This window comes from Rhincodon typus, chromosome 1 (genome assembly GCF_021869965.1).
Source record: "Rhincodon typus isolate 14 chromosome 1, sRhiTyp1.1, whole genome shotgun sequence".
Classification (NCBI taxonomy): Eukaryota; Metazoa; Chordata; class Chondrichthyes; order Orectolobiformes; family Rhincodontidae; genus Rhincodon; species Rhincodon typus.
This window is the reverse complement of record NC_063332.1, coordinates 150,167,137-150,190,699: the sequence shown is the minus strand read 5'-3', so window position 1 is coordinate 150,190,699 and position 23,563 is coordinate 150,167,137. Positions and strand designations below refer to the sequence as shown.

General features: G+C 40.6%; 1 protein-coding gene across 1 annotated transcript in view; it reads right to left on the bottom strand.

Moving 5' to 3' along the window:
• LOC109934529 (La ribonucleoprotein 1B) overlaps positions 1-23,563 on the bottom strand; it is a 192,131-nt gene that overhangs the window by 155,317 nt on the left and 13,251 nt on the right. The window contains exons 3-5 of the mRNA XM_048609725.1: positions 18,686-18,806; positions 17,320-17,404; positions 353-453 (exon numbers count right to left, since the gene is read on the bottom strand). Coding sequence (XP_048465682.1) covers positions 353-453; positions 17,320-17,404; positions 18,686-18,777 — 278 coding nt within the window. The 5' untranslated portion in view covers positions 18,778-18,806. The remainder of the gene's footprint in view (positions 1-352; positions 454-17,319; positions 17,405-18,685; positions 18,807-23,563) is intronic.

Here is a 23,563-nt window from a genome sequence, read left to right as displayed (position 1 = left end):
TATATTAGTTTACTCATGTACTACCCTTCAATAAGAGATTATCCTACAATTTTTGGCAACACTAACTTTTGATCTTGACCAAACAATGAAGACCAATGCAAAAGCAAAGAAAGACAAGGAGAGGGATAAAAAGAGCAGTCACAATTAATGTCTGCATTTAAGTGACGCTAGTAATGCAAATTAACGGAAATTCACTTACAGGAATAACCAGAGAATCAATTCAAGAATATAATTTGTATATCTCAAATAGATAGATCCAAGAATTATTTTCAATAAAAGGTAAAATTTCTCAAATTTCAGAATAAAAATGCAAGCATTGTGAGGATTCAACTGAATGCTTTCATTTCCTTACCTAGCTTTGACCGATTCAGCTGGCATTATCCCTGGTAGATAATGGTCTAGTGGGGATACAAAGTGCCCATCCATGATCTGACAATCAGCCTGTTCCTCGATCTGTAACAAACAGCTTTCAGTTACATTTTAATCCAGAAAGAACAGAAAAAAACTATTTCTTTGTTGATTTAGAATGGCTACTTTTTCACTTCTAAGGCTGTACCACACCAAACACAGACCCATGTTTGCTAACAGCAGCAAAAGACTGGAATTTGCCATTCAACTCTTCAGCAGCTGCCCACAAGATTTCTCGGGCTTTTCACTGTAGACTTCATTTAATATGTGGTCTGATCCAGCACAGCACCCTCTACGGGACACCTGTGACACCTGCTAGCCGGTCAAGAAACAGCTTCTTCAACCAATTCACGTTGAGACATGCAATCTGAGTGGGATGGATATATTTAAATTTAAATTCTGCACAGAAAGAGAAATAAAGTTTGACAAAGACATCTGTGATTAATAAAGTGGCACAAAAGACTGGTAAAAAGTAGAAGTTTCACTTTTGTGTTCAACATCAATTAACTTGTGAAGGAATGAGACTCGACTTGTGAAATTAAACTTTGGGGTCTAGAAAGATGTTCAGTAATAATTATCATTTAATGTACTATTAAAAATTCAATGAAATATGAATGGACCTGCCCTAATATTTTACTAGAATATCTTTGTCATTCGGAAATTCAAGGCTTGCTGACAGAGACAATGACGACTGGGGCACTGGAGGAATCAGTGATAAGATTCCAGCTATTCACAACATACATTAATGATTTGGATGAGGAAAATAAACATAATATCTCCAAATTCGTAGATGACACAAAGCTGGGATGAAGGGTGAGGAGGATGCAGAGATGTTTCGGTGGAATTGAGTCAAGCTGAATGAGTGGTAAATGCATACCAGATCCACTTTATCTGAGTAGCTATAAATTGAAAAGGGAAATGTGCAACAAAACCTGGATATGCTCGTACACCAGTCACTGAGAGGAAGTATGCTGGTGAAGCAGGCAGTCAAGAAGGAAAATGGTATGATGGCCTTCATAGCAAGAAGATTTGAGTACAGGAGCAGGAGGTCTTGTTGAAATTATACAGGGCCTTGGTGTGACCACACCTAGAATAATGTGTGCAGTTTTGGTCTCCTTATCTGAGGAAGGATATTCTTCATATGGAGGGACTGCTGCAGCAAAGATTTACTAGACTGTTTCCTGGGATGGCAGGAGTGACACACAATGAGAGGATAAATCTATGAGGAGAGGAGGCGATGGCCTAGTGGTATTATCGCTGGTCTGTTCATCCAGAGACCCAGATAACATTCTGGGGACCCAGGTTCAAATCCCACCACGGCAGATGGTGGAATTTGAATTCAATAAAATATCTGGAATTAAGAATCTTAATTTGACTACTGTTAGGAAAAACCCATCTGGTTCACTAATGCCCTTTAGGAAAGGAAATTGCCATCCTTAACCTGGTCTAGCCTACATGTGACTCCAGACCAACAGCAATGTAGTCAACTCTCAACTGACCTCTGGGCAATAAAGGTTTCCTAGCCAGAGATGCCCTCATCCTGTTAATGAATAAAAGGGAAAAAAAAATCACTAGACATCAGAAGAACAAAAAGGAATCTCATAGAAAACTATAAAATTCCAACAGGACTTGGCAGGGTAGATGCTGGAAGGCTGTCCTCAAATACAGAGGAGTCCAGAACCAGGGCTTACAGTCTAGGGATACCAGGTAAACCATCTAGGACTGAGGAGAGGAGAAATACCTTCACCCAGAGAATGGGGAGCCTGTGGAATTTGCTACCACAGAAAGCAGTTGAGGACAAAACATTGTATAGTTTCAAGAAGGTGCTGGATATAGCACTTGGGACTAAAGGGGGCAACAGTTTGGGAACAGATTATTGAATTAGATGGTCAACCATGAACATAATGAATGGTGAAACAGACTCAAAAGGGCCAGCTGGCCTACTTCTGCTCCTGAGATAGTAGGAACTGCCAATGCTGGAGAATCTGAGATAACAAGGTGTAGAGCTGGATGAACACAGCAGGCCAAGCAGCATCAGAGGAGCAGGAAAGCTGACGTTTCGGGTCTGGATCCTTTTCTGAAGAATGGTCCAGACCCAAAACGTCAGAAGAGTCCATACCCGAAATGTCATCTTTCCTGCTCCTCTGATGCTGCTTGGCCTGCTGTGTTCATCCAGCTCTACACTTTACTTCTGCTCCTACTTTCTATTTTTCTCTGAATGTGTGGATGCCTCCCCCTTATTTTGTCCAAATTTTGCACAGTTAATAAGTACTTCTGACTTAAGAAATCAGACAACCTTTCTCAGCCTTAAGTGCATTCAATGATGGAGCATCTGAAAACTTCTGGGCTCAGCATTCTAAAGTTCAAAACCCTTTGAGTAAAGTGAGTTAATGAGTTTCCATCGCATGTCATAAAGCTGGGATATTTTAACCAGAGAGTTACAACCCCTTATAGCCTCCCTAACAACCCCATTTCCCTTCTAGGCTCCCACTTCTCTCCAAGCCAACACTTCTCCTTGCAAGCCCTCCTATGTGCCTGCATCCCATTTTCAGCTTCATTATTCACCCATTCCCAATCCTATAGTCCCTGCAGTTTCCTAAATTGCCCCACCACACCCCTTATAACTTCCTACTTATCCCCCATCCCCATTGCAGCATCGTGGATTGCCCCCACTGCTTCTATTTTGAGCTGACACAGGAGCTGTTTGCAACCAGTGAGAACATGGTACAACTTGACACTATCTGGCTCCTTTATCACTTTTGATGTGCAACTGTCAAGAGCTATCATTTTTCTGTCAGTTAATCTGTAATCCATGCGACAATCAAACATGAACTAACATAATGCCAGCACAGTTTCCTTAGATTTAAAACACATCACTGCATTGGACTCTTGTAAACATGGACAAACTTCATAAGTCTGAACTGACCACAAGACTCCTACGACCACTGGGTATCAGAGTAACACACAAACCCACATCAGCCCTACGCCACTGCTAACCCAAACCAAAGAGCCATTACCCACTATGGACAGGACCAATGTCATATACAAGATTCCCTGCAAAGACTGTGACAAACGTTACATTGGACAGACAGGAAAAAAATTAGCCACAAGAGTACACGAACATCAACTTAGCAACAAAAAGACACGACCAATACTCACTCATCTCCATCCACATGGATAAGGAAAATCACCAATTTGATTGGAACAACACCAGGATCCTGGGACAAACCAAGCAGAGGCAAGCACAGGAATTCGTAGAGGCCTGAATCTCCACTAAGAAGGCCATCAACAAACACATAGAGCTAGATCCTATATATACTCCATTGTGAAGGGAAACTGGAAGTGAGGTAACCCAGCTCAACGGACACCAGAGTTTAAATACCAGGCAGGAAAACACAACAGCCTTCATCGGAGGCTGCACTGATGATATTACCAAGCAAGGTAATGAAACGTCCGCTGAACAATAAATTCCTTTAAAGCACTTACTTTGTATATATTTCTCAGATTATTACGGAGACTGAAGGTAGAACTGGCTGGAAAATTTTCATGACCACTTTCTATTTTTAGATCAACAATCTGATATGTCAGTCAGCCATGATTAAATACCACCTGGTTGGCAAAACTTCATATGAAGATTAAAGAATACAGAAGAGAGAGAGAGAGAGAGAGAAAGACCAGCTGCATTGAAAAATGATACTGCACAGATTTTTTAAAAATTACAAAATGGTCCAAATGCCAAATCAATTCCCTTAGTTCAAAAGAAATCAAAATTCTTGTCCATCACAGTTTGCAACCATAAGTTGCCAGAACCCATGAAATACCACCTTAATGACGATACATCAGCAAACCATGTCGGAAGCAAAAACAGAAAGTGCTGCAAAAGGCCAAGGGGTCTGGCAGCATCTGTGGAAATTGTGAAGAAGGGTCACTCGACCCGAAATGTTAACTCTGATTTCTCTCCACAAATGCTGCCAGATCTGCTGAGCTTTTCTAGCAATTTCTGTTTTTGTTTCGGATTTACAGCATCCGCAGTTCTTTCAGTTTTTAATAAGTCTGAGGCCACTGCATCAAACACCGTCCTTACCCGCCACTTCTCCCCCTTTCCTTAATTGTTTACAATTTACATAGTTGATTTAGAATTGGGAACCAAGTATAGTGTGTCAAAGTTCACAGCTGACACTAAGATGAGTGGTAGAACAAAGTGAGCAGAGGACACTGAAAGTCTGCAGAGGGATACAGATACGTTAAGAAAGTGGGCAAGGGTCTGGCAGATGGAGTACAATGTTGGCAAATGTGAGGTCATCATTTTGGTAGGAATAACAGTAAAATAGACTATTATTTAAATGGTGAAAAACTGCAGTATGCTGCTGTGCAGAGGGACCTGCATGTCCTTGTGCATGACTCACAAAAAGTTGGTTTGTAGGTGCAGCAGGTAATTAAGGCAGCAAATGGAATACTGTCCTTTATTTCTAAAGGCATGGAGTTTAAAAATAGGGGGATCACGCTGCAGCTGTACAGGGTGCTGGATTGGGCCACACCTAGAGTACTGTGTACAGTTTTGTCTCCTTACTTGAGAAAGGATGTACTGGCACTGGAGGGGGTGCAGAGGAGGTTCAGTAGGCTGAGTCCGGAATTGAGAAGGTTGGTTTATGAGGAGAGATTGAGTAGACTGGGACCATACTCATTGGAATTTAAAAGAGTGAGGGGTGAATCTTATAGAAACATAAAATTTTGAAGGGAATAGATAAGATCGAAGTCAGGAGATTGTTTCCACTGGTGGGTGAAACTAAAACTAGGGGGCATAGCCTCAAAACAAGGGTAAGCAGATTTAGGACCGAGTTGAGGACGGACTACTTCTTCAAAACCCTTTGGATGAATCAGCGGAATTCCCTGCCCAGTGAAGCAGTTGAGGATACCTCGTTGAATATTTTTAAGGCAAAGATGTTTATTGAACAGAAAAGGAATTAAGGGTTATGGTGAGCAGTCAGGTAAGTGGAGCTGAGTCCATGAAACATCAGCCGTGATCGTATTGAATGGCAGAGCAGGCTCAATAGGCCAGATGGCCTACTCATGCTCCTATTTCTTAAGTATTGAACGACTTGTATTGTGGGATATTTAAACTAAGACTTAGATTTCTTTTAGCCACATCTCTGTCATATAAAATCAAATTTCAACATGGGCGTTTGCATCTATTAATGCACCAATCTGATTTACCATATTCCATATATTCATTTACATGCACAACAACTCTAATTTTGACTTTTACTTTCTCAAGTACTTTCAATTCACCTAATAATTTACTACTTCTTCTTACTTGGCTGCTTTCTATTATTCATCTCTTCCCTTCTCTAGAACTACTTGGTATTCTAAACGTATGCACCTTATTCCTGTTTTCTACCTCTATATGGTTTCCAACCCCTTCCAAAAGTATCTCAAACCCTTTCCAACCACATCAGTGAACCTCCTGAAATGACACTGGTACCGGTCCTACTGAGGTGCAATTTGTCTCTTGATAACAGCCATTTGCTCCCAAACTGGTCTCAATGCACCATGTTTCAAGTCACATGTTGACCATTGTTAAACTTTCTATTTCTACTCTTATGAGCGCATAGCACTGGAAGTAATTCAACAATTACTATTTTTGAGATCCAACTTTTTAACTTCTTCCTGAAATCAAATTGTAGGACTTTGATGCTTGCCCTCTCTAGGTCATTAGCACCAATAATACCTACAACTAATCTTAATATCTACAACTTCTGGCTCACTCCTTTCTTGCCCTGCAAAATAAATCAGAGAAATTCAATCTTGTCCTCATGCAATGGCCTGATAGGTACTTTTCAACAATTATCAAGACCATAACTTTTGGCCAAGTTATTCATTCCTGAGCCCAGGCATTCTCAGCCAGTTGTTATCACACAGGCACAATTGCCTTACAGAAGCTAACAAGACTGCTTTCATCTGTACATTCACTGTACTCACTGGTAAAAGTCACAGTAAAAGGGTGGAAGTGGGAATAGGGCGGTTGAGAAAACACTTAGCATGCTTGTCTTCATTGTTCAGACCTTTTAGTATAGGAGTTGGCATGCCATATTGAGGTTGTACAGTATGTTGGTGAGGCATCTTCTGGAGTAGTGTCCAGTTCTGGTCGCCCCTTTATCGGAAGGATATTATTAAGCTAGAGAGGGTTCAGAAGAGATTTACCGGGATGTTGCCGGGAATGGAGGGTTTGACTTATCTGGAGAGGCTGCATAGGCTGGGACTTTTTTTTACTGGAGCATAGGAGGTTGAGGGTTCACCTTATAGAGGTTTATGAAATTATAAGGGATATAGACAAAATAAATGGTAGGTGTCTTTTCCCTAGGGTGGGGGATTTCAAGGCGAGGTGGCATATTTTTAAGGGTGGGAGGAAAAAGATTTTAAAAAAGACATGACAGGCTACTTTTTATTTTACACAGAGTGGTTCATGTATAGAATGAACTTCCAGAGGAACTGGTGGATATGATTACATTTACAACATTTAAAAATATAATGAATAAGAAATGTTTGGAGGGATCTGGGCCAAGCGTAGGCAAGTGGCACTAGTTTAGTTTAGGATTATGGTTGGCATGGATTGGTTGGACCAAAGGGTCGGTTTCCATGCTGTATAACTCTATGACTTCATGACCAGGAAAACATGGACATGGGGGTGGGGGTGGGGGCGGTGACATCTTTGCTTCACATGCTCCTTGTCCAACACTACTACGTAGGGATGATATGAATAATGCTATTTTTCACATTTCCACAAGATCACAGTAGCTGCCTACTATTTTCCAATACCAAGTATTAACTTAATGGGAACACAGTGAAATACGTACTGTGATGCAATGCATTAGAGACACAACGTAGTTAATTATGTTAACGATGTAATTATCTATTCCATTCCATACCCAACAGCTTGTTTCATAAAAACAATGTTCCTAACTTCTCCACTGAACATAGAAGTATAGACCATTTGGCCTCTCAATTTTGTTCTGTCTTTCTAGAACATGGCTGATTGCCATCTCCCTTGATATAGTTTTTACCTAGAAATCAATTGATCGCTCTCAAAAATAGTCAATAACCAAAGTTTCCATAACCCTTTCAGGTACTCACTGCTATGTTCTTTTTTTTAAATTCACTCGTGGGATGTGGGCATTGCTGGTTGGACCAGCATTTATTGCCCATTACTAGTGGCCCTTGATAAAGTGGTGGTGAGCTGCCTTGTTGAACTGCTGTAGTCAATGTGCTATTGATAGACCCACAATGTTATTAAGACAGGAATTCCAGCATTTTGACCCAGCGACAATGAAGGAATGGTGATAAAGTTTCAAATCAGAATGGTGAGTGGCTTGGAGGGGAACTTGAAGGTGGTGACATTCCCATCCATCTACTGCCCTTGTCCTTCTAGGTGGCAATTGCTGTGTGTTGGAAGGTGCTGTACAAGGATCTTTGGTGAATTTCTGCATTGCATCTTGTTGCTAGAACACACTGCTGCTACTAAGCATCAGTGGTAGAATGACTGAATGTGGATATGGTGCTAGATGGTACCAAGTTTGTTGAGTGTTGCTGGAGCTGAACTCAACCAGGCAAGTGGGGAGTACTGCATCACAATCCTGGCTTGTGACTTTGTGGGTGGTGGCCACCAGTCAGCTGGTGAGTCACTTGCTGCAGTATTCCTAGCCTCTGACCTGCTCTTGTAGCTAACCCTATATTTACATCTAGCACTAGTCCAGTTGAGTTTGTGATCAATGATAACCCCCAGGATGTTGATATTGATGGAAGCAGTGATGATAATGCCATTGAATGTCAAGGAGTGGTTGTTAGATTGTGATTTATTGGAGACAGTCATTACATGGTATATGTGTGGCGCCAATGCTACTCGCCACTGAGCCTGGGTATTGTCCAGGTCTTGCTGCATTTTGACATGGACCGCTTCAGTATCTGAAGTGGTGGATAGTGCTGAACATTGTGTAATTACTGATGAACATTCCCACTTCTGACTTTATAATGGAAGGATGATCATTAACAAAGCAGCTGAAGATGGTTGGGCTCAGGATACAACCCTGAGGAATACATGCAGAGATGTCCTAGAGCTGAGACAACGGACCTCCAACAAGCATAAGGTGAAAAGATTAGTTCTCACCTCGGTCCTAAATGACGTGCTCTCTATTCTGAAACTGTCACTGCTTCTACTTTTTTCCCATCCCACCACCCGGGGAAAAGCCCTTCTGCATCCACCCTACCTAGCCTTTAAAAGTTTTGTAATGGACAACCAGATGCTTTTGGACATTAATGCTTCCCAACCTCTCACTATTTAGGAATACATTGTACTTCCAATTCTCCTACCAAAGTGGATAACCTTATATATCCACACTATATTCTATTTGCCATGTGTTTGCCCCATACTCATGCTTTCCAAATTCCCTTCAAGTCTCTTTTCATCATCCTCAAAGCATATATTGTTGTGTCATCTCCAAACTTGGAAATATTACATTTAGACCCCAAATCTAAATCATTGATCTCGATGGTGAACAGTGGGGGCATAAGTATTTAGCTTTGTGAAACCTCACTAGTCAAAGGCGGTCTACCTGGGAAAGATCTATTTATTCCTACTCCAGTTTCTTTTAATTAACCAATCCTTAATCCGTGCCAATATATTACCCCACCAATGTGCTTTAATTTTTGTTTACTAACATCCTGTAATGAACCATATTGGAAGACTTTGTAAAATCCATATTTACTACCTCCACCGGATCTCCCTGATCTACTCACTAGTAACATCCTCAAAAAACTCCAACAGGTTTATCAAATATGATATCCCTTTGTTTTTTCTAACCAATGAATTAAAATTTATGTGCTCTAAGTAGCAATTCATGAATCAACTTAAGCAGTTATTTTTCCCCTCAATTTACCTGAACAAAATCACTCAGTTCTGAGTACTTCTAAGTGTTGCATTGTTACCTCTTCAGGCCGTGACATCTTATCTAAAGTAAGGCTCGAAAATTGGGCAATATTCCAGTTACAACCATTGATATACAAAAATATACCTCAAAGAACATAAGAAATATAATAAGCCATTTGGCTACAAGTTTGTTCCACCATCAGTAAGAACAAGGTTTACCTTCTACGTCAACTACATGTTCCTACAATGTTCCCACAATCCTTAAAATTGCAGTGAGACTTCTTCACTCTGATAATTGAACCCCTTTGTGATAAAAGGTAAAGTCCTACTTGCACGTACAACCAGTATTAGGGAAGTAAGTTAGCTTTCTGTGGTTGACAGAGAAGGATACTCAGATTCTTCTGAATAACATTCCCTGTGTCTCATCATTTCCTACTGATTCACATTACTTATATTTCCCCCACATTGTACTCTTTTTGTTCACTCTTATTCAAGTACTTAACTGTATAAATCCCTTCACATACCCTTCATATCCCATAAATGGCTTACTTTCCCATCTAACTTTATATTGTTAGCAGAATCTGACATATTTAAACTCACTCCCAAACAGCTGAAGCCAAAACGCTAATCTTTGCAGTATTCAATGCCTTCAAGTCCGAAAAAAACCCACCTAAACACCGGCAAGAGTAAATCTACTGTTCAGATTTTACTGCAAACTCAATTCTAACAGAATCCAATATTGTGCAACCTCAATATCCTCCTTGATCTTAAGCCAGCCTTCTGTTAGCCAGAAGCTGCAGAGAGATAAAGATAGATCGAAAGGTACAAGTTGCTGACATTGCTGCCTGGGGAGACGTTAGCCAGAGGCTGCAGAAAGATAGAGAGAGATAGAGGGGTACCAGTCGCTGATATCGCTAACAGGAGGTACTGAATGCAAAGGTGCTGACATGAAGAAAGAAGCAGCTTCTGAACTAAAAATGACCTGTGCCCAGGTGCTAGTTTGAGCCGATTTAAACCGGTTTGAATTAACTAAGTTCTGTAAAATCTAAGAAAGATGGAGTAATGCAAAAGCCTCATTAGGTGAGAAATAATGAGGTAATGCTACCAAAGTCTCTGGGCCAGGGCCAATAAGGTAAAGGCATGCGAGAAGTGAATTAGTCAAGCCCTTGGAGTGTCAGAGGACCCTAGTGGGTGTATAAGTAGCACCACGTTCAGTCTGTGGGAAAATGTACAGGTCTAGTTTTGTGATAAAAACATTTAAGCAACATGTGTCTTATTTAATACATGAATAAAGTAATTTGTGAGCTTACAAGTATTGACTCTTCTCTCTATGTAAGTCAATAACTGGAGCCAATGCTCTCTAGGCTCCCTACAACATATTACGGTGCCGTGACTCAGATCCGAGGGTAGATCTCTCCGTTGAGTCAGCGGGAGACTCGGGTCAGACCGAGCGAGAGCTTTGGGTTTGAGGGAAGACATCTCCGCTGTGTCAGCAGAAGATGCAAGTCGAACTGAATTAGCAGAGTACAGAAAAAGGGAGTTTGGGGTTAATCCGTAGCCACCAGTGTACAATGATGAATCAGGAGGGAATGGACTGCCCTGATTGGACAGGGCTCCTCCTGAAATACATAAATAGAGAAATGGCCGCAATACGGGTAATATGCAGGTCACACGACGGACAAGGGAACATCTACTGGGGAAGCCCTTTGGCAGGTTGCTCAAACGAAGATGTCGGACAAGAAGTTTAAAACAGTACAAAAGGTGGTAGCGATCGGCTGTTTAATGGAGGAATGAATGGAATGCCGACAGCTAGCCAAGTTAGACAAGGTAGAGAGGGAAACACTAGAGGAAGAGAATAAGAGACTTCGCGAGGGGGTAGCCCGCCTAGTGAAAAGGTAACTGATCTGCAGGGACAGAGGAGTGCGGACTTGGTACATATGAACCAGATGCAGTGTGAGAAGCTAGTTGGGGAAAGGAGTAAGCGAGAAGAAGAAGTCCAAACACCTAATGCTGAGGTGGAAGGATGGAAGCAAAAATTTAATGATATAAAAGCTGCAGTGAATATGATTCAGAGAGCAACTCAGGAGAAGAGGAGGAGTAGTGCCGTGGATCACACAAAATGTCAGACAGGTAGAGAAGCTGCAAGGTCAGCTCACCGCACAGAGAGGCACAATGTACGCCTTTGCATCTGACAGAACTGAGGAAGGCAGTGAAGGGGACATAGATTGGGACGATTTAGCAGATGAAACAGCTAGGTCCAGACATGATGATGGGAAGCCTCTACCACAGGATCCACTGCCAGCTTATGGACCAGGGTTGGAGACCCCGTCAGCTCCATTCTTAATGTCCCCACCTCGTAACCACCAGAGGAGGATTACAGGCAGATGGTCAGATAGTAGAGGGCAAGAGGGTAGTATATTTCACCCCACTGTTGAGGGACATTGCGAAAGGTATTGGGACATGCACGCCGGGGTATAATCCTAGGGAGCTGTTCCGAGCAGTCAGACAACAGAGGGAAATACATGGTTTAGATAACGCTGAGGAAGGAAAATTAATAGTAATGTGCCTGCGCCCACATGTACGTTCTGTCTTAAGGGAAGAGCAGAAAGTTGGTAGAGGCACAATTGAGGCTTTAAAAGACCAGGTGTTAACTGTTGTGGGCACTAACAGAGGGGACCCATTGGAGGCGCTGATAAAGTGCTATCAAAGGAAAGGTGAACACCCACCGCGTTTGCAGCACACTTTTGGGCAGTGTTTCAGGGGGCACATGATACAACCTTGGACAGGAACAATCTGGAGGCAGAGGCTAGGAACCGATGGCTGAGAACGTTGGTGTTGCACGGCACCAAGGAGTCAAGGAGGGTATTAGAGCAGTTTGCTCCCACTGATGACACGCACACAGAGGCCTGGGTAATGAGGAAGATGGTTCGAGCATGGGAAAAAGAAACAACAAAATTTCCCAAGACCTCTGGAGTAAGGATGATGCCTGTTAAAGATCACGTAACAATCTAGAGAAATGAAGGGGGAAGACCTACTCAGAGGGCACCCCCTCCAGCCTATCCAACAGTGGGAAGAGGTAGACGTAGACGTAGAGGGAATGTCTCGGGAATAAGTTGAGGTAACGGATTTAGCACAGGAGCAAATGAAAGACAGGGAATTGAAAAAAAAACCTAACAGAAGGAGCAGAATCTCACTCATATAAAGCACACAAAGGGATCTAGTCCAGGACGGAGTAGTTTCATATGATGGAAAATGTGGGGTGCCAGAGTGGGAGGGATGAAATCAAATAATTCACTGGGGACATAAAGGGGCAGAGAATACCCAGGATAAGATAAAGGAAGTGTGCGGGTGGCCTGGAATGAAAGGTGGTGATGTGGAACACCACGTTACTAATGGTTTGATCTGCACATAGCATAACCCCGATAAAAACGTTAAGAAAGGGACCCTCCAACATACTAGATTAGTAGAAGGGCCGTGGACTAATTTATGAATTGACTATATTGGACCCCTACACACCCCTCCAGGAGGATACAAGTAAATTCTAGTAATAGTGGACACCTTTAATAAATGGGTGGAAGCTTTCCCGACCATGACAAATACAACCAGGAATACTGCAAAAATTTTGTAGGAACAGGTATTCAATCGTTGGGGTATGTCCTCGAGCACAGAGTCAGATCACGGAATACATTTTGCATTACTTGGGCCGTAAAATGTGATGAACCTTCTTGGGATCAGACAGAGATTCCACATACCCAAAAGGCCACAGTCTAGTAGAATTGTGGAAAGAATGAATGGGACATTGAAAAACATGATAGTTAAAGTAATGCAGCAGCATAAGACAACCTGGCAGGTTGTGGCGTTTGGTACGTTTGGACTTGGCTGGACCCAAGGTAGACAATCGCATAACCAGAAAAATGGGTACAACTGTTGGTTGAAACAGCAAAGAAAGCAAATTATGTAGCAGCCCACCAACAAGAGAAGAAGCAGCAGCAAAGGAAGGCCTAAATCGACGCAAAAGCCAACCCGATAGAAACAGTAATGATAGGAATACGCTAGCCCACCTCATTCTTGAGTCCAAGTTCACCGGTTTCTCCAAGATAGTAGATAAGGCTAGCCCATCTGTATACAAGGTATTAATGGCACGAGGCAAGAGTAGTTGGTATCTCAATCAGTTAAAGTTAGTAGGAGAGAAGCAAGCTAGCCACAATTGGCATGTGATGCTCGATGCTAATGATGCGCCGGGTTCCCAAGGTCAGAGACAGCAAGAACAGGACCAGTTACAGATATCCAAAGAGATAACTGGAACGTGACCCGACGTTGGCCGTCCACGTATAAAGACTAGCCAAAGAAAATGACGAAAGAAAAACAGAAAGGGGACAGGAAGTAAATCGGGTCAGACAAAACAGATGGTTAGAATCGGAAACAGATTAGGAAAAGGGGATAGATGATCTGGCTCAGAGTTTGGAGAACCTGGGCTTAGAGTAGTGATAAGAAAGAAACTGTAAATAAGAGTATAAATTACACTTCTATGTTACAGGTCTAACCTAGGATGAAAGGAGTAATACATTTTGTCGCCATTGGGCTGATCATGCTTGAAACTATGGTTGAGCCACCATCAGAGTCACCACAATGAGTGAATGCGCCTCAAGCATTATCAATACTGGAAGAATATCCCATGATTGAGAACAACTCTGTTCCACAGCGCAAGATAATACAAACTAATAAAGGAAGCAGAAGGGACTTAAATTTGTATTATATGGGAGTGAATGGGTTGGCATGCACAAAGAAGACATTGGGTATACCAGAAGGAACAGAGGTACAATTCTCATGCAACAGAGTTCTGGAGGTGACACTGGTGGTAATCCCAGAAGGACAAATTACTAATCAATTTATACGTCCATTTATTGAACAACCATCGGGGAATGACAGTCGAGGTAAAATTATGGTTCACTGGGATCGCACCTATGTGAATATAGACTGGAGTAGTGACACACAAAAAAGATAGATTGTCTGGGGCAGCTACTCAAGGTAATTCAAGAAAATTGGTTGGATCATCGTCAACTGTACAGGGGATGACATGATACAGGAGGGAAATAGAGAAAAAAGGGCGTTGAGAGATGCAGATAGGGGTTTTTGTCAGGGGCCAGGGCCCTTCATAATTTTCAGGACCCATAAGAAGCTTATTACCCCACGTCCCCCGGTGATTAAAACCACACTGGAACCTAGATGTAGTGAATCTCAGTCTGGTGCTAGAGGAGACTGGAGAATCTGTCATTTTGGTACCTGGATATTGGCATGTCCAGGTAGCCTTTAATTTAACTGAAATGACAGCTCCAGAATGGTGCCTGTCCACCACAAAACAATTATTTGTCCACCTCCTTGATGAACAGGAATGATGAGCAGGAATGAGCTTAAATCCAACAAGAATAGAAAGAAAAGAGGACTATTGGAGGTAGCAGGGGCAGGATATGCATCAGGAGTGGCAACCATCAACACCTTGGACATAGTGGAATTAGAAAGTCAAATACAATCCCTTCAGCAGAAAATGCAGGTCATTACTGGGGAATGTTACTTAGACCAGATACAAACCAACCAGATGGGCCTGGATGTGTCACAAGTAACCCTGGACACAGTTAAAGTTCTAAACCCTTTACAGGATACAACTAATTTAAATCACTGATCGTATGAACAATACTTCTGAGGAGGCCCATAAGGCCGAGGTGTGTGCCATATACACTAGCTCTGAGTTGACAATGATCGGGACTAATTTGTTACAGCTGCATGCTCACCAAGTCCGAGACTGGGTGAATGATGAATAATTAATAAAGTGGGTTGGAGAAAAGACAATGCCCTCTGGAAGGACACAATGTAGCTATTAATAATGTGACCTCTGATTTGGTGATTAGTGGACAAGCACTGTCCCAGACAATGACCAAGGTGGTGATAACAGAAAAACCTCACGATCCAACGTACCGATACAGACCAAGATGTATGGAGGTTTGTTCGCACCAAATTACAAGCCATTCTACACCTGACAGCAGATTGGACACATATAGTGGGAGAGACAAAAGAAATAATTCATCAATAACCAAAAGAGAGAGAGAGAGAGAGAGAGAGAGAGAGAGAGAGAGAGAGACAGACAAAGAAGCGCCTGTCTAGCGCGGCCCTTGTTAGCTGCAGCAGGTATCTTGATCAGGTATTAGCTTTTATATTCTGTAACTAACTGGGGAGTGTCAGAGGACTCTAGTGGGTGTATAAGTCAGTCCAAGTTCAGTTTGTGGGAAAATGTATGTCTAATTTTGTGATAAGAACATTTAAGCAACGCATGTCTTGTTTAATACAAGCTGCTAACAGTAATTTATGAGGTTACGAGAATTGACTTTTCTCTCTGTACAAGCCGACAACCGGATCAAGTGTTCTCCAAGCTCCTGACAACACTTCACTATCCGCCCATCAATTACATTATTTATTTCTATTGCTATTAAAATACTCAATCTACTTCTTTAAACTAACAAATGTTTCTTAACATCCTGTTAATCAACCTTCAAACTTCTCAAAAACGTTACAATTCAATAGCAACTGTAGCACTTAAAGCCCTCTTGTACTAAATCATGCACACTGAGCATTCAAGTTTTCACTAATTCCATGGGCTCTTATCTGCACAGCTCACTGACAAGTGACAAATCATTGGCTCAAGCTATCTTCCGTCTCCACCTGCCTCCACATCTAGATCCCCGCTAATATTTTCTGGACTCAACTCTGGGCTACTTATCACACACCCTCTCTCTGTACTACCAGTAGCAGCATTTCATTCTTACTGAATTCAATTCCTGTCCTAAATCCTTCAATCTTGCTAAATTTCACAATATCTTCCAAAGAGCGTTCTCTAAACCAATACCATTATTATAGTATCTCTGTGACCTTCCTCAATTTGCCCTCTTTGTCAAGTGATCCCTACACTGAAAGTTCAATATCAGCATAAGCTATTGGTGGAAAATGCATCATGGCACAACTGAATTCAACTGTAAGCAAACACTGCTGCATCCAATTAGTTGAACTTAGTACAGAAAATATACAAGTAAACCTACAATGATACAAATGCATTGTCAGCAGTTTTCAGAAGGCTCACTGGACTAGTATCTTGAATGGGTGGGTTGTCTAATGGGGAAAAGTTGGAAAGACGAGGTTTGTATCTGCTATAGTAAAGAAGAGTAAAAGGTGACCGGAATGAAACATACAAAATCTTTGGAGTTTCTAAAAATGTGGATTTAGAAATGATGTTTCCACTTATGGGGAAGATCTCGAATTTTGGGTCACTGGTTAAAAATAAGGAGTCACCCATTTAATACAGAGATGAGGAGAATTTGTTTCTTAAAGAGGATTGTGTATCGTTGGAACTGTCTTCCTCAAAAGGCTGTAAAAGCAGAGGCTGAGTGGTTATTTCTTGATAAGGGGTCAAACATTATCAACGGTAGGCAGAAATTTGGAGTAATCAGATCAACCACGATCTACTTGAATGACGGAGCAAGCTCATGAGGGGAGTGGCCTTCCCCACTCCTAATTCAAATCTATGTTTGTTACGAACACTGTACTTAAATACCCGAGAGAAATTTTGCCTGATATCAGATCAGCCTGTTTTCACAATGAAGACAAGAATTCGATTCACTGATACGTACAAATTAGGGAAAGATGGTTTGAATTAGGTTTTAAACACAAAGAAAAACAGAAATTGCAGCATCTGTGGAGAGAAATCTGTTAACGTTTCGGGTCGAGTGACCCTTCCTTAGAACAGTTAACATTAACTCTGATTTCTCTCCACAGATGCCGCCAGACCTGCTGAGTTTTCCAGCAATTTCTGTTTTTGTTTTTGATTTAGAGCATCTGCAGTTTTTCAGTTTTTGTTTGAATTATGTTTTATCTTGTCCAACAGCGTAATTTAAAAGAAAAATAGCACAGTTCTACAAAAGGCTATTTTGTAGCTAATGGCTTACCTTGTCAATGAATATGGGGTAGTCTTTAGGGACCAACTGTTGACATTTTTCTCGATTTCCTATTGTTTTCCTAAATTCAAACAACCTAAAATTTTAAAAACACAGTTACAATATTTTTAAAACTTTCCAATTAAATATAAGTCCAATGTCAACCAGAGGTACAACTACTGGCATCCAAAGGAATACACAAAAGCTTTTTGGTGTTTATTTCCAACTGCAATTTTTGAAATTTAAATTGTTGATTGCTATCAACTACAAATAGCACCAAAATACAATGTTTGGCTTAATAATTTAAAAGTCATTAAAAGTCTAAGAATAAATCCTAAAGGAGTTTAATTATTTGACTGAGATATTTACAGCAATTTAAGCAAGCATATCAGAATATCGAACAGCCTATCATTCAAACTACATTCTACTGAACTCTTGATTTCAGTTACTTCACCATAGAGGCATTAACATGCACAATACATTTTTCATCTAAGTTTGTTTTCCATGACTGTTTCCTGTCTTCCACACACACACAGAATGAGATTCATTGCCGCACTGTATGAAACGTTCAACTTCCTCTTTCTATACAAGTCACTGTAGCAGTTTCACAGCAAGAATCCCTGGAACAGCTGCAGAATTATTCAAGATGGAAAAGACTGAAGCAAGAGAAAGCTGAGCATGCTTCATACGTATACAGAGATTGATGCTTGGAACTTAGAAAATAGTACATTCCACTCCATGCCAGATTTGAACAACTGCAGAGGATACACAACAGGAGAGAATAGCAAAGTCATGCAAGACTGACATAGGGAGAACAAACAAATGTACAACCCTTGACCTTGTAGTATCCACTCCAAAATTCCAACATCAGATAAAAATGATTTCACATATCTCATGCAGTAGAAAGAATGTAGTAGTGTATATGCTACATCCTATTGATTAATGTAATTCAATTTAGATTTTCATGAGTCATTAGGCCAGCTCATTCATCGGATAACTAATTATATTTCCTCGATTTATATGGAAACTTTTAAAGTTACAGTAAATTTTGTTTCTGTTTTTCCCCTAACACCTCTGCAGCAAATTCCATCTCTACCTCTATCATACTTTAGTCAAAACAAGCAGGCAGTCTGAGAAGAAAAGTTTATTTACAGACACCAATTAAGTCTTGCAGCAGCCGAATAATGAAGTGCTTCAACACTACTGAAAAGGATATAATCATTTTCCCAAATCACAAGAACAAACTTTGAACATGAATACATGGACTGGCTTCATTATCAGTCCCCAAAAGGACTACTGGATGACAAGAACACTTCGACAGTGCAATTCTAAAATCATGTAAAGTCAAATGTCACAGAACAGTTTCTTCATACAATACCTTCTGAGATCATCCGGCTTTCCCCATCCTTGAATGAAAAGTTTTGAAAGGAGGAATCGTCTATACAGAACGTCCAATTTACTGACACCCATTCGAAGAAGCAATTACTCTAATATTGCATCTAATTGAGAAAAATGGATGACATTCTTTTTAAATTTTATAGCCATAGGACAACATTATATAATATAGTTACATAGCAAAAATGATTTAAGAAAGATTAAATGAGAAAAATTCATTCATCAAATCTAGCTCTTCCACAGACCATGTACAGAAGTCAAGTAAATATCTCAACACTTGGTAAATTATTTGTATCTTCTAATACACCACCACAATTAATACTAGTCAAAATATTGCAAAAATACTGAACTTCCAAAGGAAATATAGAAATTCTGAGCAACTGTCATCACAATGGGCAATGAGAATCGTTCTGCCCCACAGAAAAGCTATCTCAGTCTACATTGGAACATAGGAGAATGAGGGGTGACCTTATTGTGGTGTATAAAATCATGAGGAACGTAGATAGGATGAGTGAATATAGTCATTTTCCCAGGGATGGGGATTTGATGACGAGACGGCATAGGTTTAAGGTGAGAGGAGAAAGATTGAAGAAGGACCTGACAGGCAACTTCTTCACTGAGAGAGTGGTCTGTATATGGAATGGGCTGTCAGGCAAAGTGGTTGAGGCAGGTACAATAGCAACATTTAAAAAAAAACATTTGGATTGGATGGGAAGGGTTTAGAGGGATATGGACCAAATGCGGGCAATTGGGACCAGCTGAGTGGGCACCATGGTCAGCATGGATCAGTTTGAGCCGAAGGGCCTGTTTCCATGCTGTAATACTTTGACTCTATTTAACCCTCAGCATAAAAGTAAGCTAGTTGGGCATCATGCCTATGTCAGCTTTTAAAGAAGTATCCAATTTGTCCTAGTCCCCTGCTCTTTTGCCGTAGCTCTGCATTTTGTTTCTTTTTCAAGCACATATTCAATTTCCTTTTGAAAAGTAACCATTGAATCTGCTTTCTCACCTCTACAGTCACTGCATTCCCGATTGTAATGAGCTACTTAAAATATTTCTTTCTTGCCTCTAGTTCTTGCAAATTACCTTAAATCTATGTCATCTGGCTACTTAGCTAATTGCCATTAGAAACAGTATTTTATAAATTGTGCAATTATGGGGTTTGGGTTTGCTGGCAAGGTCATCATTTATTACACACCCTAACTGTCCAAGAAAGTAGCAGACAGCCACCTTCTTAAGTACTGCAGTTTGTCTGGTGTAGATTTGCCCACAATGTTGTGCTGTAGGGAGTTCCAGCATTTTGACACTAATTTTAAGAATTTAAAAAAAGAGGAGGGAGTAGGTCATACAAGGCTTCAAGCAAACTTTCTCATTCAATACTTCTTTGCCCTAACTATGCTGTACTGAGCTCTAAGACTGAACATCTTCTGCCATCTGGAATGGAGAAAACCAGAGACTTACAAGCCTCTGAAGAAATTTCCCATCTCAGACTTAATGGTCAACTCTTTATCCTGAGGCTATCAACCCTAGCTTTAGATGACTGCCTCTCAGCATATATCAGGTCAAGCCCTCAGAATATTATATGTTTCAATAACATGATTTCATATTCTTCTAAAATCCAAAGAATAAAGGCCAATTTTACTCCATCTCCCCTTGCAGGTCAACTCCGATTGCTGAGAGTGACAATCAAATGAACCTTTTCTGTATCTCCCCATGGCATGTGGCTTCATTAAAGCCCTATATAACTGCAGCAAGATTTCTTTACTTGTATACTCCAACCACCTTGCTATAAAAGGTTAACATACCATTTGCTTTCCCAATTGTTTGCTGTGCCTGCAGGTCGTTTCCTATCAAAGCCTTTCACAATTCTGAACATCTCTACTCAATCGCCGGTTAACTTTTTCTGCCCCAAGGAGAATAATTTTGGCTTCCCCAGGCTCTCAAAATATACCCTCACCAGTGAATTACCTACAAAGTTTTAATTTATTCTCACATTCAGTTAAAATTACCAGGCATGTTAGCCATGCAGTACTACCATAATTTTGTGACAAAACAATCACAATTCATAGCATCACGTCACATGAAATTGCTATACATTGCTAATCGTCAAAACAGTTGTGATACAGTGAACTTGCTGTAGTCACTTTAAATGTACAACTTGCAATACATAACAATTACAAGAAAGTTTTGGGATATACAGGAATGCCAATATACTTTTAAATAAGCACTCAAATATTAACTAAAGGAGAAGACATATTCTAGAAATTTCTGGAAAACTATGCAAATAAATAGGATCAGAAATATATTGTCTACAAATCTTAAACATGTTATTTTTAAACTCAACCTGTGAAAGATTAGTCACTTGAATCTTTTTCTTCTAAGATGAATATTTAGTCTCACTGTTAAATTGAAATTGTTGTGTGAAGTACCACGTACATTCAATAAAGAAATTAATTTTATTTTCAGATTTTTTTATTCACTTGTGGGATTTGTAGATCGCTGGCTGGGCCAGCATTTGTTGCCCATCCCAAGATGCCCTTCTAAAGGTGGTGGTGAGCTGCTTTCTTGAAACACTGAAGTTCAAATGCTGTAGGTAGACCCACAATTCAGTGAGGGAGGGAATTTCAGGATTTGACCCAACAACACTAAAGGAACAGCAACACAGTTCTAAATCAGAAAGATGGGTGTCCTGGCGTGGAACTGGCAGGTGGTGGCGTTTCCATGTATCTGCTGCCCTTGTCCTTCTGGATGGAAGTGGTCATGGGTTTGGAAGGTACTGTCTAAAGCTCTTCGGAGAATTTCTGCAGTGCATCTTGCAGATGGAACACACTGCTGCCAATGAGCATTGGTGGTTCAGAAAGTGAATGTTTACGGATGTGGTATCAATCAAGTGGGCTGATTTGTTCTGGATGGTATCAAGCTTCTTGCTTTGATGGAGCTGCACTCATCCAGGCAAGCGTGCAGTATTTCATCACACTTATGACTTGTGCCTTATGGATGGTGGACAGGCTTTGTCAGTAGCAGTATATGATACTCACATAAAAGAAATAAATAAAGCATCACATACTTAAATTCATAAAGGAAATCAATAAAATCATAGTATAACAAAATGGGGATGTGAAAAATCCGAAACAAAACCAGAAATTGCTGGAGAAACTCAGCAGGTCTGGCAGCATTTGAGGATAAAAGCAGACTAAACCCAGAACTGAGGAAGGGTCACTGTATTTGAAATGTTAACACTGCTTTCTCTCCATAGATGCTGCCAGACGTGGTGAGTTTCTCCAGCAATTTCTGTTTCATTTCAATAAAGCAACACACACTTAAGCTATAAAATCATATCCAATGATAACAATATTTGAAACAAATTGTCAGGCACAGATATGATCAACAGCAAGGGCTATGTTCTATACCTGGCTAATGATGGCTGACTTTCTTACGACAGCAAGCTGACTACCAACATCAACACACTACACATCCCAGCCAACATTAGACCATAAGACATAGGTGCAGAAAATGACCATTTGACCCATCAAATCTGCTTTTATTCAATGAGATCATGGCTGATCCGACAATCCTCAACTCCACTTTCCTGCCTTTTACCATAATCCTTGATTCCCTTACTGATTAAAAATCTGTCTATTCCCATCCTTGAATATTTTTAACAAAACAGACTCGACAGCCTCCTGAAGTAAAGAATTCCACAAATTCATTACCCTCAGAAAAATTTCTCCTCGCCATGGTCTAAAATGGGTAACGCCTTACTCTGAGATTATGACCTCTAGTATTAGACTCCTCAGAAGGAGGAATAACCTCTCAGCATCTAACCTGGCAAACCTCCTAAAGATCTGACATGATTCAATAAGGTCACCTCTCATTCCTCTGAACTCCAGTGAGTACAGGCCCAATCTATTCAACCTCTCCTCATAAGACTGGGATCAATCAAGTGAATCTTAATGGACTATCTTCAATGCCAGTATATATTTATTTAGGTAAGGGGGCCAAAACTGTTCAGTATTCCAGGTGTGGTCTAACCAATGCCTTATCTAGTTTTAGCAAGACTTCCCTCTGTTTATACTCCATTCCCCTTGAAATAAAGCTTAATATTCCATTTGCCTTCCCATTACCCACAGAACTTATATACTTTACTTTATGATTCATGCACAAGGACTTTCAAATCCCTCTATCCTGTAGTTTTTTGCAGTCATTCTCAATTTAAATAATATTCAAGTCCATTATTCTTCCTGCCAAAGTCCATTATCTCACATTTTCCCACACCATATTCTATCTGACGAGAATATCTTCTCATTCACTTAACCTGTCTATATCCCTCTGAAGATTTTGTGTTCACCCTCACAACTTGTTTTCCCATCTATTTTTATCCCACCCACAAACCTGGTGATTGCACATTCACTTCCATCATCAAAGTCACTAATATATATTCTAAATAACTGTGGCCCCAGCACTGATCCCCGAGACACTCCACTAGATACAGGTTGGCATCCAGAAAATGCATCCCCCAACCCTGCTGTTCCCAGCTCTCTATGGGCTTCCTAACAGGCCGTGTATGTAGTACCTTACTGAGAGCCATCTAGAAATCCAAATACATTACATTTACTGGTTTCCCCATATCCATTCTGCCTGCAATCTCCTCAAAAGAATTCTAATAAATTTGTCAGGCATAATTTTTGCTTCATGAAGCAAGGCTGAGTTTCCATGATTGTATATACTCTGCTTTTACATCCTCTATAACATACTAGCATTTTCCCAATGATAAGCTAACCTTTGCTTTCAGAAGAATCTCCCTGTTCTTAAACTTTATGCCTCAGCTAATAAAGGGAAGGGTACTAGTTTTGAAAAATCC